We start from the raw sequence: 14,506 nt of genomic DNA, 5'->3' as shown, positions 1-14,506 counted from the left end.
AGATAGCATTGTGAACACGTCGAGGCATGCAGTCCACTAATCTTCATAAATGTTCGGGACGCCACCTGCGTAACCTTCGACTAGGATATCACTTTTGTGACTGGGATATCACTTACGGGTATCATCAATTCTCATCCCTCAGAGTCAGTCTCACCTCATTGAGGAGTAGCTCGATCTGTTTCATCTGCTCAGCTTCGCATACGCACAGAATCCTCACTCATTCCAATCCAAACGATAACACTATTTCACCCATCCATATCCACCACTTGCATCATGGACCTTGCTCTGATCCGATCAAGGCAACCACGGAATCCTGCTGCCTGACAAAGGTAAAGGCACATCTCGTGGATCTATGACGGTGGAGTTTCAACCTGGTTTATAGAGACGGTAGTAGCTGTCGGGTGAGACGAAACATGATTCTGATTTCTCGGGTCTTCTGGACATTTTAGCAAATATAACTTCATATTGCCATCAATTCATCAAACCCAAAATATGGATCTCACATTGACACTAAATGATTCCCTGAAGTGGAGACTAGAGGAAGGCCGACCTAAATTTGACCATACAGTTCATGATCCACCCCTTCAAAGGCATTTCCGCTTTCCCTTCCAGTTCTCAACCACCACTGGATGGATAGGTGGATAGGAAGTACTACGTACAAAAAATTACTGCAGATACAAATTTATCCTGCTTTCAAATCTGCTATAACTAAATAACAAGAAGGTCTCTGAGAAGTTGTGCATCAGCATTTTGTATGGCTGCATATAGCGCCCATGTCCTATTGCAAATAGTAGTATAGTAGTATGATATTTAACCAGCGGATATTAGCACAGTAACGATGTAAGCAGCAATCCCTGAAAAGACAGGTTACTGGTGGGCATTGCACTTCAGCGATGTCCAATGATCCACGCTAACCGAAGGTTGCTGATCAAAGGTGCCAAACTGATGTTCTAGCTTTGACCGTGATCTGGTTCGAGCTTTGGTTACTTTTTCCATGTCAAAGCCAACCCGTCTGATCTCCCTTTCCAATGCCATGGCACAGCGCCATGGTTGATCCAGATCCGCCACCACACCATTGGGGACTTTTTGGGGAGGGGAGGGGAACGTTCCGCAAGGGGGTAATTATATACACCGGCAATGAAAGGTGCATTTAGACAGGAATAGAGTAACGAGACCTTGATGAGGAAAGGGAGGGTAAAGACAGGGAGGCTAAATACTGAAGACGGGACGGAGTCAGCTTATATATAGTTCGTTTTAATGAGTTGGTGGGCCTCGTGAACTTTCTTGGATATGGGATATCATTTGCTGCCTGGGTCTGGAAGCTGCATGTACCCCAACTCTCTAACCCATATTCAACCAGCGTATACGGAGTACAATGAGCTATGGATCCGATGGCATAGAAAAAGCAAAAGGCAGAGGCATTTTCACTGTATGTCCTTTGCACAGATATGACACGCCAAAACCCCCACTGACAGAGATCTACACAGAATGAGGCGATGGGATGATGACATGTGGTCGATGGACTGTGCAGGCGCAGCGGGAAAAAAAAATAAAGATCATGAAAATAACATAGACGGACGTTTCCGGAAGGAATCAAAGTCCTTAGCGCATTAATTGGCGTAAGCTGATGCTGAAAATAAAAATTAGTCAGCTTCTCTAGCGATGCCAGTAACCTGGGATAGCTAAACCGACAAGGAATTAGTTTGAACGACCATCCGTTGGCCCAATGCACCGCCATGTTGAGGAAATATTAGCGGGATGTGCTTTTCGATTCCGCTTGTGAGGGATAACTGCCCATACGCTCTGATCGTGGACTGAACGAGGGCATGCACCGGAGGTGAAGGACCTGAAGGACTAAAAAGGAGAAACATAAATCGTTTCTCCTAGTTGTCTCATGCCAGGTTGTCCATTTGATGATGGCTCATAATACAAAGCAAGGGTATGTGTGGCTAACGCATACCCGACACTCATTGGAGAGAGGCAGCCATCTCCCAGTCCACTCCCCAAACACTTCGTGCTGGAGAGATGGAAAGCAAGGGGAAAAGAGGGGGAAGAGGAGAGGGGGGGGGGAGGGGGAGCAACGGAAAGATGCAAGTACCTGTACAAACGACGATAATGCATAACCATCTGTGCGAGCAGCGAATCAATCAATGAATGAATGAACCTGCGGTGAACATGGGGTTGGTTGAGGGAGCGAGTACAGCTGGGTCAGTATACTTCCTTTTTTTTTTTTTTTTTTTTTTAGTTTTACCTCTGGGAATCACCATGAAGGTCGAATCCATCGTGCGTGTAAATAAACCATGGCGCATGGGTTGCTTTGATTAGCATACATCGGATGGTTTTCCTTTTCTATAAAGAGAGTGGTATAGGCCCGGGATCCTGGGTTTTGCTGAGTTGTGGATTTCCTTGTTTCAAATTGAAAGAGTTAAAATTATATTAGTCTATTATTTAAATACTTTTCATACTTTTTTATATATGTGTCAGAGAGGAACGTATCAAGTGCACACCTTGTTCTGATCTTTTTTCCCTCTGAACTCCATTTCGGCACTTGGATCCATAAAGTTCGGAGATATATATATATGCCTTACGATCCTTGTCCCTGCCAGAGATAATGGGGTCATGTGTTAGTGTCCTTACTGCACAGCAGAACAAGTTGGACGAAGAAGCCCAGAGGCCGCAGGACAAAAAACACCACACTGCCTGCTACTCTTCTCCACCACCGCCAGCAATACCGCGAAAGATATGGTTGAGGCCATGGGCCAGGAAGAAGAAGAGAAATCAGAAAGAAGTCGAAGAAGTAGAACAGCTGTTTCGACAAAAATATCCAACCTTCAACAGCACCACAAAGATAGACCGTATTCGTCGAACGGATTATCCTACCCTAGACAGAGAGGGCCACATTTATCTGGACTACACCGGCGGAGGACTCTATGCAGACTCCCAACTGCGTGCACACCATGACCTTCTTCACAGCAACGTCTTCGGGAACCCTCACTCGCTCAATCCAACCTCAAGCGCCATCACGGAATTAGACGAGCAAGCGCGGACGCTTGTGTACTCATTCTTCCGTGCCTCTCCCGAGGAATACGCCGTCATCTTCACAGCTAATGCTTCCCATGCGATGAAATTGGTCGGCGAATCATATCCCTTCTGCCCAGGTGCCGAGATCATGCTGTTATGGGACAACCATAATTCGGCTCACGGGATTCGCGAATTCGCTCGACCCAAGGGTGCTACAATCTCGTATATCCCAGTGACATGGCCTGAATTGCGTGCGGACGAGGTGATGTTTGAAAACGCCCTGTTGCCAAAGGATGAAAAAATAAACAACTCCCGCCTGCTTATATATCCAGCTCAGTCGAACTTCTCAGGCACCCAGCATCCTCTCGAATGGATTGAGAAAGCCCACCAACAGGGGTGGGATGTAATGCTCGACGCAGCGGCCTTTGTCGCGACTAATCGCTTGGACCTCTCCCGATGGCATCCCGACTTTGTACCCATCTCTTTCTATAAGATGTTCGGCTATCCGACCGGTGTTGGCTGTCTGATAGCTCGAAGGGAAGCTTTGGCCCGATTGAACAGACCGTGGTTTGCCGGTGGGACTGTCTGGGGCAGTTCAGTCCAGGCCGATGGGCATGTGCTCCTTGACGGGCATGAAGCATTCGAGGATGGTACAGTTAACTATTTGAACCTTCCGGCAGTACACATTGGCCTCAATCATTTGACAAGCATCGGCATGGAGACAATCCACGAACGTGTCATGTGTCTAATGGACTGGCTGATCAAGACCATGCTTATCCTCCGTCACTCCAACGGCTGCCGTCTGATCCGGATCTATGGAGCTCCCAACACGCATCGACGTGGCGCAACACTCACGTTCAACTTCATAACGCCGACTGGCAAGGTGGTTGATGAGCGAATAGTCGAGAGGCGCTCCGCTGCCGTTAACATATCCCTGAGGACAGGCTGTTTTTGCAATCCCGGTGCTGGAGAAGCGGCTTTCAACCTCTCTCAAAACATCCTCGTTAGCGCCTTCGACGGAGAGGCGGAAATGGAGTCAAGGAATGGACGGAAGAAGGGTTGGGATGACTTCCTGGTCGATATGGGCATGCCTAGCGGCGGTGGCATTCGGGTGTCGCTCGGTCTCATGTCGAATTTTGCCGACGTGTATCGATTCATTCAGTTTGCGTGTACTTTCCTTGACATTGCTCCGGTTGATGATAAGCTTGCTCCACGATTACATTGCTGAAATGAAGTCCAGTCGCTTTCTTTATGCTTCACGATCGAACAGCACTCGGTTCCCAGGCCCAGGATTGGCTGGGCTCCCGGCTTGGTATCCTGCATGCACATTGTTCAGCCAATCCGAATTTGTTTTGGTATATCGGAGTATGCGTGCAAGTCGGTTTACCTTTCCTGAACATGTATGTATATAAGCAATTTCCTTTCTCTTCACATGATGCTTTAGCTTGGGTTTTACCCAATGTGAGGTTTTTTGTCACCCGCGGTCTTAGTATGTGGTTTTTGTTTTGGCGTCCGTTAACCATACTATTGATTGTTTCTTTTCTTTTCAAAAGTCTTTTTAGACTTTTGGGAAATTCTATCGGTGATTGATTGGGCCCAGCGCGGCGTTGTTTCGGATATAAGAGGTGTTGTATGGACAAAAAGTTACCAGCGACGTTCGTTTTAATCTAGGCCCTCAACATGTCGATCAGAAGAAGTAAATGAGAACAACGTAAAGGGGCTGGCTAATGACGGGTTATATAAGGAGGAAAATAGAAAGAAAGGAACAATAGTAGAGAAACGAGTGGGAGAGGGCGAGTCCTATTGTTTGTTCCTGATACTGAGGCGTGGAGAAATTCCTACGGTACCACTCCGTGACATCAGTCAAAGGTTCTTTGTCCTGGAGAAACATCCATAATTATCTTCCCATTCTTCAACGTCTCTATCTTTCATCCAACCTGAGCGTACCATTGAACTCCGGTTTAAACAAGGGCATACTTTTTAAGACAGCTGAATGTGGTTTCGGACAACACCCTATGATAAGCCACGGCGCTCAAAAAAAATAAATAAATAAATAAATAAATAAATAAATAAATAAATAAAATATACAATATATATAAAATATACAATATATATAAAAATTAAATTAAAAAAAAAAAAAAAAAAAACTACACAACTTACATAGTTAGTCACATCTCTGCATGCGTTTGATGGCAGCAGCTGATTCTTGCCATATTCCTCTGGCCATTAACTACCCCAAACCTGGCGTCGAAGGCCGTTGAGGTTGAAGAGAGATACGGAAGCCCTGTTGGTTCTCGAGATTGGCAAAAGTGGGCCTTGACTACCAACCCTTCGACCTGTTCGCCCGTGTTTCCGGCATTGATCAACGATCAAACGTCCAAACCCTTGGGCGCTTCAACCTTAGAGGTAACTACAGGCTGCTGATTGGCCGTTGCTGGATGACTCAGCCCAGCGCGTTCCAGAGCTGCCCATGAACTAACTCATCTCCCAGTAGAAAAGCGTCGAAAACTCGCACACATCATGGTTGTCTCTACATTTCCACACCTGAGAGCTAGAGATGCAAATGCACAGGTGTTGTCGCTGGGATGGTATCGTGGCCAACCTGTTTCGCCCTCGCCTTTCACCTCAGCCAGTCGGTGCGAAATTCCTCAGCAGTCGCCGGAAAAGTATCCGCAGCATTGCGTCCACACAAAGGTTTGTAGTTTTCCGTTTTGTTCAGTTGTTTCCAGGTCCCCGCACTGTAGCCTCTTTGGATCCGATTGGCTAACTTGAGGATAAAGGAAAGGTGCACTCCTTGTTGGCGGTGATTTGACCTCACTGTCCATTTTGTTGCGGGGCGGCAGCGGTTCTGCTTCTGGCCCAGGTCGCCATCTTAACGGATCCTGTACATGGGAAGGCACATTTAACCCCAAGCGCTTGTTCTCTCAGTGCAGCCCTGCGCCAGGACGTGGCCTCCGTGTCCTGCAGATAAATGCAGCCGGCAGGCAACAACCGTGCCAGTTCACAAGGCTTTTCTCTCGTAAACCCCGTGTCAGGAACTCCGTTTCGCACGTCATGAATCAGCAGCAGGCCTATTCCAACTCTCCAGCGCCAGCAGCTGGTTCATCCAGTACTGGGGAGGCTCAGTCGCCATGCCGGGCATTCATTGGCCTGGGCAGCAATATGGGCGACTGTATTGCCATGATCGAGCAAGCATGCCGAGAAATGGAAGCCCGTGGTCTCAAAATCATACGAACTAGCAGTCTCTTCGAAACAGCGCCTATGTATGTGACGGATCAGGAAAAATTCATCAATGGCGTCTGTGAGGTTTGGATAGTCTAGTCTCTTCTGTCACTAAAGACGTTGTCACTTGAATTTTTGACCTGCTGACGGCAAGCACAGATCGAAACTACGATGGGGCCTATCGCGTTATTAGACACCCTCCAGTCAATCGAGAAAGATATGGGAAGACGTAAAATTATCGACAAGGGTCCCCGTAATATCGATCTTGATATACTGCTGTACAATGATTTAAAATTCTCACACCCTCGACTGGAAATACCCCACAAATTTATGCTGGAACGGGAATTTGTCTTGCGACCACTTTGCCAGTACGATTCAACTGAAACGGGTCATGCCCATGTTAGCAACGTTTGACTCCCTACTAACATAGCCATAGACTTATACCCAATGAACACCCTCCCCTATCTGATAAAGCCCTCTCATTTCGGTCATACCTAGACTCGCTTCCTCCCTCCAACCCCCCCCCAATTGCCGTTACCCCTTTATTCCCCCATCTCCCACCCCTCACCCCCAGCGACCCCAAACGCGCCACCATCATCATGGCTGTCCTAAACGTGACTCCAGACTCCTTCGCAGATGGCGGCAAGCACTCACCCGAGAACATTCCCGCACTGACTGAGACCATCCTCAACTTTATCAAGAACGGAGCGACCATCATTGATGTAGGAGGCGAAAGCACCCGCCCTGGCTGCCCTCCCGTGACCAAAGAAGTGGAGCTTTCGCGCGTCATCCCTACCATACGGCTTATCCGCTCTCTCCCCGAGGCCAACAAAATCGCAGTCAGCATCGACACATATCGCGCTAGTGTCGCGGAGGCGGCTGTTGAGGCAGGAGCAGATATCATAAATGATATCTCTGGAGCCACTATGGATCCCAACATGCTGGCTACCATGGCTAAACTTCAGAAGACAGTGATCCTCCAGCACATGCGCGGCACGCCGCAGACAATGACCAAACTTACCGACTACAGCGCATATGCCGATGGCCCTGGGGGCGGAAGCGGCATCATCAGTGGCATCGCTAATGAACTCACAAAGAGAGTCGGAGAGGCGGAAAAAGTTGGTATGCGGCGCTGGAGAATAATTCTCGACCCCGGAATCGGCTTTGCGAAGATCCAACCCCAGAATCTCGAGATTTTGAGGAACGGGCATATTTTGAGGGGGGCATTTGAAGAGTTGAGTTACTTCCCGTGGCTGGTGGGAACGAGTTTAAAAGGCTTTATTGGGAATATTACAGGCATTCAGACGCCTAGTGAACGGCTTTGGGGCACAGCGGCAGGCGTGACGGCTTCTATAGGTGGTGGTGCGGATATCGTAAGGGTGCACAATGTGAACGAGATGAGGCAGGTGGTTAAAATGGCAGATGCGATTTATAGAGATAGAGTTGATTGAACGAAAAGGGAAATAATCGTTGTCCATTGCCCTTGCAGCAGCAATTTATTTTTTTTGGCATAAATAGCATGTTCAACACCATGTAATACCAAATATATATTGTGTCTCATGTTCAACACCAGGTATTACGAAGTTTGTGTTAAGATAATTTTTGTCTGTATTTATTATCCAGCTGATTATGCAGAAACGGCCAAATTTGTAATGTAGAGAATTATTAACCACTATTTCACACAACTATAACGTGGTTTCTGTTCAACAAAAATATTTCAAAATCGCATCTACCGTTTTATGGGAGTTGTATGCTCACTTCAACCTGATCAAAAGAAAAGATTCCCAAATAAAGTGCCTGAGCTGAGAGCAAAAAAAAAAAAAAAAAAAAAAAAAAAAAAAAAAGAGAGAGAGAGAGAGAGAGAGAGAGAGAGAGAAGAGAAAAACGAGGCAAGACCAGTATTCTACTTACACAAATTATTAACGAACTTGCACCCTGTCGTAGCCAGCAACGATCGTCGTCATCGTGGACCTCGTCTCCAGCATGTCTCCATTATTGCTGGATATAGCCCTTCCGCCAAAGATGAGTCGCCAGCCAAGCAAATTGAAGCAACCAACGGAAAGTAATGTATTAAATCAAGAGAAAATAGACATATTATTTTATGCTAAAAGAAAAACAAAAGGCACCAAGGGAACTGAAAGAATTGCAATCCGTCTCTTAACTATTAAGATAATTTCGAATAGCTCCTATCCAGACGGCCATAAAAAGTAAGCTCACTGTAACATGGTGGAAGGCGTACACAATGAGAATAAGGACAAAGAGGAAGCCAAGAGAAAAGCATACCTTGCAGCCTTACCGCACCCTCACCAAGCACCTGAGTCAGATTCTCCAGATCGTCACCCGCCGTAATTCCAAAGCGTCGTACAAAATCTCTCGCTGCGCTCTCTAGATCATCATAACCACCGTACTCATCGTTAGCCGGTAGGTCATCTTCAGGACGGCCGAAGTAAGCATTGCTAGATATAGATGTCGCGCCTTCGAAATTTGAAAGTCGGCTCTTGGCTTCCGCCTGGGCGGCAGCATCGAATTGATCGCGACCGAAAAATTCGTCGGAGGAGATGCCCTTCTGGTTACCGAATTTCTTTCTGGCATATTCTAATTCCTCGGCTAAACGGGTAAAAACGATATTAGTCTGGAGAAGAAACCAAAGGCCTCCATGTAGAGATCAAATGTTACTTACCATCGGCAGCATTAGGCGCGCTGGTTGCTCCAAAACCTAGTTTGTTAGGGGCTGGTGCTTTCGGCGCGGCACCAACCTGACCAAATCCCAGACGGCCAATACCCATTCCGAGGCGGTCAACATCGTTGGGGTTTCTTTCATGGGCCTTGGTGGCTCCAAAACCACCTCGAGCAGGACTAACCGGTGCAGGGGATGCAATTCTGGTGGTTAATGATGCGGATCCTGTTTTAGCTTCAGCTTGTGCCTTCTCGGCTTCAGGGTCATATCCCAGCTTAGCAATACGCTCCGCCTCTTCTTTCGCCCTCTTCTCCGCTTCCTCAAAATCAATAGCATCGGCGGGGGTAACTTTCTTCGCACCCAGCTTTGGTGCCTTTTTGGATCCCAAGATCCCTCCTTTCTTGGCACCGGCGGCTGCAGTCTTGCGCACAGCGGGATTTGACCGGACAGCCACTGGCGGGGTAGGTACCGTACTTTTATCTTCCGTACCAGAAAGGGGGGACTTTGGTCGAGCGGTTCCATGACCGTTTGCGGAAGCACTGAGGAACGGGGAAACAGTGCGGCTGACTACAGGTGGGGTTGCTGACTGCGAGGGCGAGTTGCTTGGCCGTTTGATGGCTGGTTTATCCCATGAAGAAAAAAAATCTTCTTCAGGTTCTCCTCCAGTGGTGGCATCCCCATCAGAGGCAAAATTCGGGCCTACATCAGAGATAACAACTTCATGTGGGTGTCTATATGTCCAACGGTTCATTAGCACGGGACATGCCCAAAAGAATTCATTTAAAAAGGAACGCACTCTTGAGCATCCAATGCTGCTCTTCTCTTCAGCTCTTCCTTGTATTTCACGGCTGCGGTGGACGTGTATTTAACTTTCGGGTCTTTGCTGGCCAAAGCCGCGGTTCCTCCATGTGATTGGAAATACTTCGTCGCAGACTCATTCCCTCCCACTTTCATAACCCGCAGCTGCTCCCATTGCCATTCTAAATCTATCATTAGCAGGCACATATCAGGTAAATATCTGGATGTGGGGAAAGACGCACGATCAAGGTTCGTCGAACGAACAAAGGAAATGTGAACACCGAGATTTCTGTGGTTCGACGAGCAGTCTAGACAAAGGTAGATGCCAAACGGGACCGAGGACCACGTAGGATTGTTGGTGCCGCAGTCAAAACATATCTGCCCAGTCAATTTAGTGCCTACGCTGAAGGGAAGAAGGGTCATCTTTGGGGGCTCACCTTATTTGCAGGTTTAGTTTTAAGTTTTTCGAAAATTTTCTGCGACTCTGCCTTCGTCGCAGTCATTATGAAGAGCAGTACAGGAGGTACTGGTTGGAACAGACGTTGCGGACGTAAGTCCAAAAAGGCAGATTGTGTGTTTGGCGGAGGGAGGACGTTGAATCTGCGCAGTTGAACGGCCAGCGTGGTTCGAAGGTTCGAAGGCGCAGAGTATGACACTCGGCAAGCGCCAACAAGCGCTCATAAGCGCGCTAATGGCAACTTCATGACTAATGACTCACATGATCCAGCCGCGAAAGAGGGCTTGGTAATATTGGATCCAATGGATCAAAAGCATGGGATAGAGAGGGATTCAACAAAGAATACAGAGTGAGAGTGACAATCCTGTTCAGACAGCTTTTTGATGAACTATTATATGGCCCCATTCGGGATTGCTTGATTCCCGTTTTTCACTTCATTGCCCGGCCAAATGAAACCCTAATCAGCCATAGCTATGACTTACACCCCCCGACTCCGGCATGCTCTCAGCATCTATGCCGTAAACCCCGCTACAAGTCATCCTATCAGACCATGGAGAACACTTGCCCTATATTACGCGACTCACAGCAGCCTGGGTGGAACATCGTCATCAAGTTCCCCACCAACTAGAAAACAAATAACCGTCACCAGTGATGACGGTCGGGTACGCTGGGGCGAACTCTCAAAGCGCGAAAAGGCGGCTAGGGCAACTCAGCAGTCTGCGAACTTCCTCATCATTGTTATCGGAGCTGTGATGACAGTGAGTAATGATCGATTTGTAGTGTTACTAATGCGGATTGCAAATGGATTGTCCTAATTCAAAACTAGGGGACCGTATTTACTTTGCTGTACAAGGAAGTTTTTGCGCCGGACAGCAAAACTCGAAATTTCAACCGTGCTGCAGACCGAATAAAGGAGGATTCAAGGTGTATAGAGTTACTTGGAGACAAGAATAAGATACGGGCTTATGGAGAGACTTCGTGGAATAAATGGACTAGAAACAGGCCCATCGCGTAAGTGCCTCACCATCGGGTGAATTCTTTTTTACAGCAGCTGATGGGCATACAGCACGACTATTGAGAAAGACAGAATAGGGCGCGAACATATGAAAATGAACTTCAATGTTAGTATGGGGCCTTTTCATACGGGATATTAGATGACCATGTCTGACACGATTTGGGCTTATAGGTCAGTGGTCCGCGCAACAATGGGGTTGTCAGCGTACATTTAATAAAGAACCCGGAAACGCATGAATATGAATACAATATTTTAGCCCTGGATGTTAAAGGTATAGTGTATTCGCTCGTTTCATTGTTGAGACGTAGTGTCTGTATTGACTAAACGGATATAGGCCATCAACGACTCTATCTTGAGAATGCTGAGGCGGCTAAAAGTGCAGCGAAGAAAACTGCCACGAAAATCTTTGGGATACAATGGCGTTGAACTGACGTTCGCAAATTCCACCCCCTATACCACCCCCACCCTAAGGACGGTTGAGCGACTGTTCATACTCTGGGTGATATCAAGTCGAAAGTTGAATCTTTGGCCGGATGGCAAATCAGATTTTGGAAAGCCATCGAACAGCTCCGAAATTGCAGCAGGTGCAGATATCCAACTACGACATCTGAGAATGGTGTTGTTTCAGCGACTTAAATTTGTGCTTATATACACAGTGGTGAGCACTACAGAGTAGTGAAAGCCAATATGACTAGGACTTTAACGTTTCACGTAGATGTTCCTCCAATATTTGTTGTATCAATAGCTGAAGCCACGCATAATTATATCCACGTGCGAATGAAACGTAATTCAAATCACCAAATGCAAAGGAAGTGGTTTATATCTCATCCTTAATATCTGTGACCCTCGGCCACCCCTCAACCGACTTACCCGCCCAAACCGCAACGGCCTCTACAGCCTGCTGAACCTTCTCTACGTCCTCCACACTCAGACCTATCCTCCGCAGGCCACGAAGATGCCACATTGCAGGTCCCGGCCAGCCTTGGCACATTATTCCAGGCAACGTGACGAGCAATGTTTCCTCTTTCGATAGGACGGACTGATCAGCTAGGAACAGTCCATATATCACACTCTTCTCCAGCCAGACAAATTCCTCCCTGTAAGACCCCCAAGTGTCGAATATCGACTGAAGATTCTGCTTGTAGAGGAGCTCGATGAGCTTTGTTCCACGTTCCGTAATATCCTTTTCGAAGTCAATGTTTTTCCTGCTCAACGGGTTGATTAGGTGTGTAGCTTCAGTGCTGCCAATCTAACGAAATGCACCTCCCGCTTCCCACCCCATGCAAACAAGCTGACATTCCATGAAGGCACGCGGAACAACATAACAGAATGAACAAGTCTAAAATAGTATGTCCAATAAACGTGAGGACAAAGATATGCCGTAAAAAAAAAGAAAAGAACCTACCTTTTCTCATCCAGTCCTGTATTCTCTGCGGACACATATCTCTCAACCTTGGCCAGCGCGGAGACTGCCATCAAAACAGTCGGGATGCCGACAAGTGTCCATTCTTTCATGAGCAGGTCACTGAACCGTGATGCTAACCTCCGCTCCTGCGCAGCGGTAAGATTGGGAAATTCTGTGTCTAATATGTACTGGTACAGATTCCCTAGTTCGGTTGGTTTCCCGGAAGCAACCAGGCCAGCAGCCTTGTCTCAATAATTTTACGAATTGTCAGAAAGATTTTCGGATTCTTTTTATTTCTTATTCGTCTTGCTTGACTATTTCCATTTCCACAGCTGTATTCATTTTCGAGGGATCCGCTCGAGTGGAAGTGCTTTTTTAAAAATAAAAATAAAAATAAAATAAAATAGAAATAAAAATAAAAAGCGTTTAAGGAACTTACCGTAGGCAGATACCACCGGTCGTCTCGGAGGTCTTCAGGAAGAAGGCTTTTGACTTGCTCACAAAGTTCTGCCAGTGATGAGGCCATTATGGGATAAAGAATATTGTATTGGCAAACGAAGGGGCTGTGTATATGCTTTCAACTTGTCTCTAGTTGGCTAGTGAGGGCGACAAATTTACTAATAGTGAATATAAAAAGTTCTGTAGAGTAAAGGGGACCCGCTTTCCGTCACGCATCTTAAAAAACGAAGGGCTTGTATATGTGGGATGGTTAATCTTGTTATTGTTGTAGGTCGAGGCTAGCTAACTGTTTGGACGTCTGAAGTGGATGTATTTGTAGCCTATCTCAGGGATGCTATATACTATTGTGCGGTGCGCTAGTCCATAATAGGAAGCCTAGGCCCCAACACTAACTATATAAGGTTCATCACGTGTGGTGGGGTGGCCCAACCGCCCAACAGTATATAAATACGGTCAACTTTTCTGGAGTTGGACTTTGGTTGACTAACTATAATGGCCTGGAGAGTTAAATAGGGCCGGGCCCACTTTTCTGCAAGTTAACCTTCAACTAACTAATATTACTAGCTTCGAATTAGGGTTAAGTTTAGTTAAGCGTAAGAAAAGGGGCTGAGAGGTATGAGGAATATCACTCTCCTAGTCAAGAGCATACAAACATGTGTGGGATAACTAGTTAAGTTAACTAACCAACTATTAGCTAACTAATTATGTTGTGAGGTATGACTATTTATAAATACATAGTTTCAATGAAGGGATAAGGCTTAATATGTTATTTGCTGCTGGGTTTCCTTGTCACTGTTACTACCATGCTTTTTCTATTCTTATCTTTCTCTTTTTATTTTCTTTTTTCCTTTGTTCTTTTATTTTTGTTTTGTTTTATTTATTTATTTAGTTAATTTTTGAAAAGTCATGAACCGAATGATTCTCTCGCTTGGTGGATCACCTTGGTATGGCTTTGCAGCGACTACAATGCGTCCGCCGTAGCTATTCGTCGTGTGTTCAGCCTCCCTGAAGTGGTCCCGAAGACACCGCCTCGGGGGTTGGATTTGCATTGATCATACAACTCTTACCCTAATGTGTGAATTATCTATGAGCTGCATGAAATTTGACGAAAGACTCGAAAATTGGACTCCGTTCCTTAAAACATATCCTTAACTCTGCCATTCCAGATGCCGTTGGATTTGAGAAGCCAGAGAATTTGGTGAAGCCTTCAGCAGAATATGAACGCAGAATATATTTTGAATATTATATTTTTAAATAGATATAAATCTTACAAAATAATATTTTAAATCTAATAAAATAATATTTAAAAGTTTTATAGACATACAACACTCGCTCGATCTAAATAATTAAGATTTATTATTTAATAATAATATTTTTAAACATAATATATTAATCACCCAATGACATCTGAAATGATAGTCGAACCAAAAATGAGCAGAAAGAAAAGCGGAT

At 46.1% G+C, this 14,506-nt stretch overlaps 6 protein-coding genes across 6 annotated transcripts; 3 read left to right on the top strand and 3 right to left on the bottom strand.

Annotated features, from left to right (window-relative positions):
- Positions 1–708: 708 nt before the first annotated feature.
- PADG_11096 (uncharacterized protein) lies at positions 709–1,035 on the bottom strand (the record flags this gene model as incomplete). Its single annotated transcript, XM_010758395.1, has 2 exons — positions 709–778; positions 872–1,035. 2 exons carry the CDS (start codon positions 1,033–1,035, stop codon positions 709–711), a joined length of 234 nt encoding a protein of 77 aa, XP_010756697.1.
- Positions 1,036–2,611: 1,576 nt separating this feature from the next.
- Positions 2,612–4,249, top strand: PADG_00444 (uncharacterized protein; the record flags this gene model as incomplete). Its single annotated transcript, XM_010758051.1, has 1 exon — positions 2,612–4,249. The coding sequence occupies one exon, from the start codon at positions 2,612–2,614 to the stop codon at positions 4,247–4,249; it is 1,638 nt and encodes a 545-aa protein (XP_010756353.1).
- Positions 4,250–5,541: 1,292 nt separating this feature from the next.
- On the top strand, positions 5,542–7,694 carry PADG_00443 (dihydropteroate synthase; the record flags this gene model as incomplete). Its single annotated transcript, XM_010757527.1, has 4 exons — positions 5,542–5,657; positions 5,802–6,327; positions 6,403–6,611; positions 6,680–7,694. 4 exons carry the CDS (start codon positions 5,542–5,544, stop codon positions 7,692–7,694), a joined length of 1,866 nt encoding a protein of 621 aa, XP_010755829.1.
- Positions 7,695–8,400: 706 nt separating this feature from the next.
- On the bottom strand, positions 8,401–10,221 carry PADG_00442 (ADP-ribosylation factor GTPase-activating protein; the record flags this gene model as incomplete). Its single annotated transcript, XM_010757526.1, has 6 exons — positions 8,401–8,429; positions 8,527–8,850; positions 8,924–9,651; positions 9,717–9,900; positions 9,961–10,096; positions 10,156–10,221. 6 exons carry the CDS (start codon positions 10,219–10,221, stop codon positions 8,401–8,403), a joined length of 1,467 nt encoding a protein of 488 aa, XP_010755828.1.
- Positions 10,222–10,648: 427 nt separating this feature from the next.
- PADG_00441 (uncharacterized protein) lies at positions 10,649–11,616 on the top strand (the record flags this gene model as incomplete). The annotated part of the gene is made up of 5 exons (XM_010757525.1): positions 10,649–10,933; positions 11,002–11,186; positions 11,242–11,296; positions 11,362–11,461; positions 11,525–11,616. The coding sequence occupies 5 exons, from the start codon at positions 10,649–10,651 to the stop codon at positions 11,614–11,616; spliced, it is 717 nt and encodes a 238-aa protein (XP_010755827.1).
- Positions 11,617–12,007: 391 nt separating this feature from the next.
- Positions 12,008–13,121, bottom strand: PADG_00440 (uncharacterized protein; the record flags this gene model as incomplete). Its single annotated transcript, XM_010757524.1, has 3 exons — positions 12,008–12,395; positions 12,596–12,837; positions 13,035–13,121. The coding sequence occupies 3 exons, from the start codon at positions 13,119–13,121 to the stop codon at positions 12,008–12,010; spliced, it is 717 nt and encodes a 238-aa protein (XP_010755826.1).
- Positions 13,122–14,506: the final 1,385 nt, after the last annotated feature.

Source organism: Paracoccidioides brasiliensis (genome assembly GCF_000150735.1).
Source record: "Paracoccidioides brasiliensis Pb18 unplaced genomic scaffold supercont2.1, whole genome shotgun sequence".
Classification (NCBI taxonomy): domain Eukaryota; kingdom Fungi; phylum Ascomycota; class Eurotiomycetes; order Onygenales; family Ajellomycetaceae; genus Paracoccidioides; species Paracoccidioides brasiliensis.
Note: the sequence above shows the minus strand (reverse complement) of the source record. Positions and strands in the feature narration are given on the sequence as shown.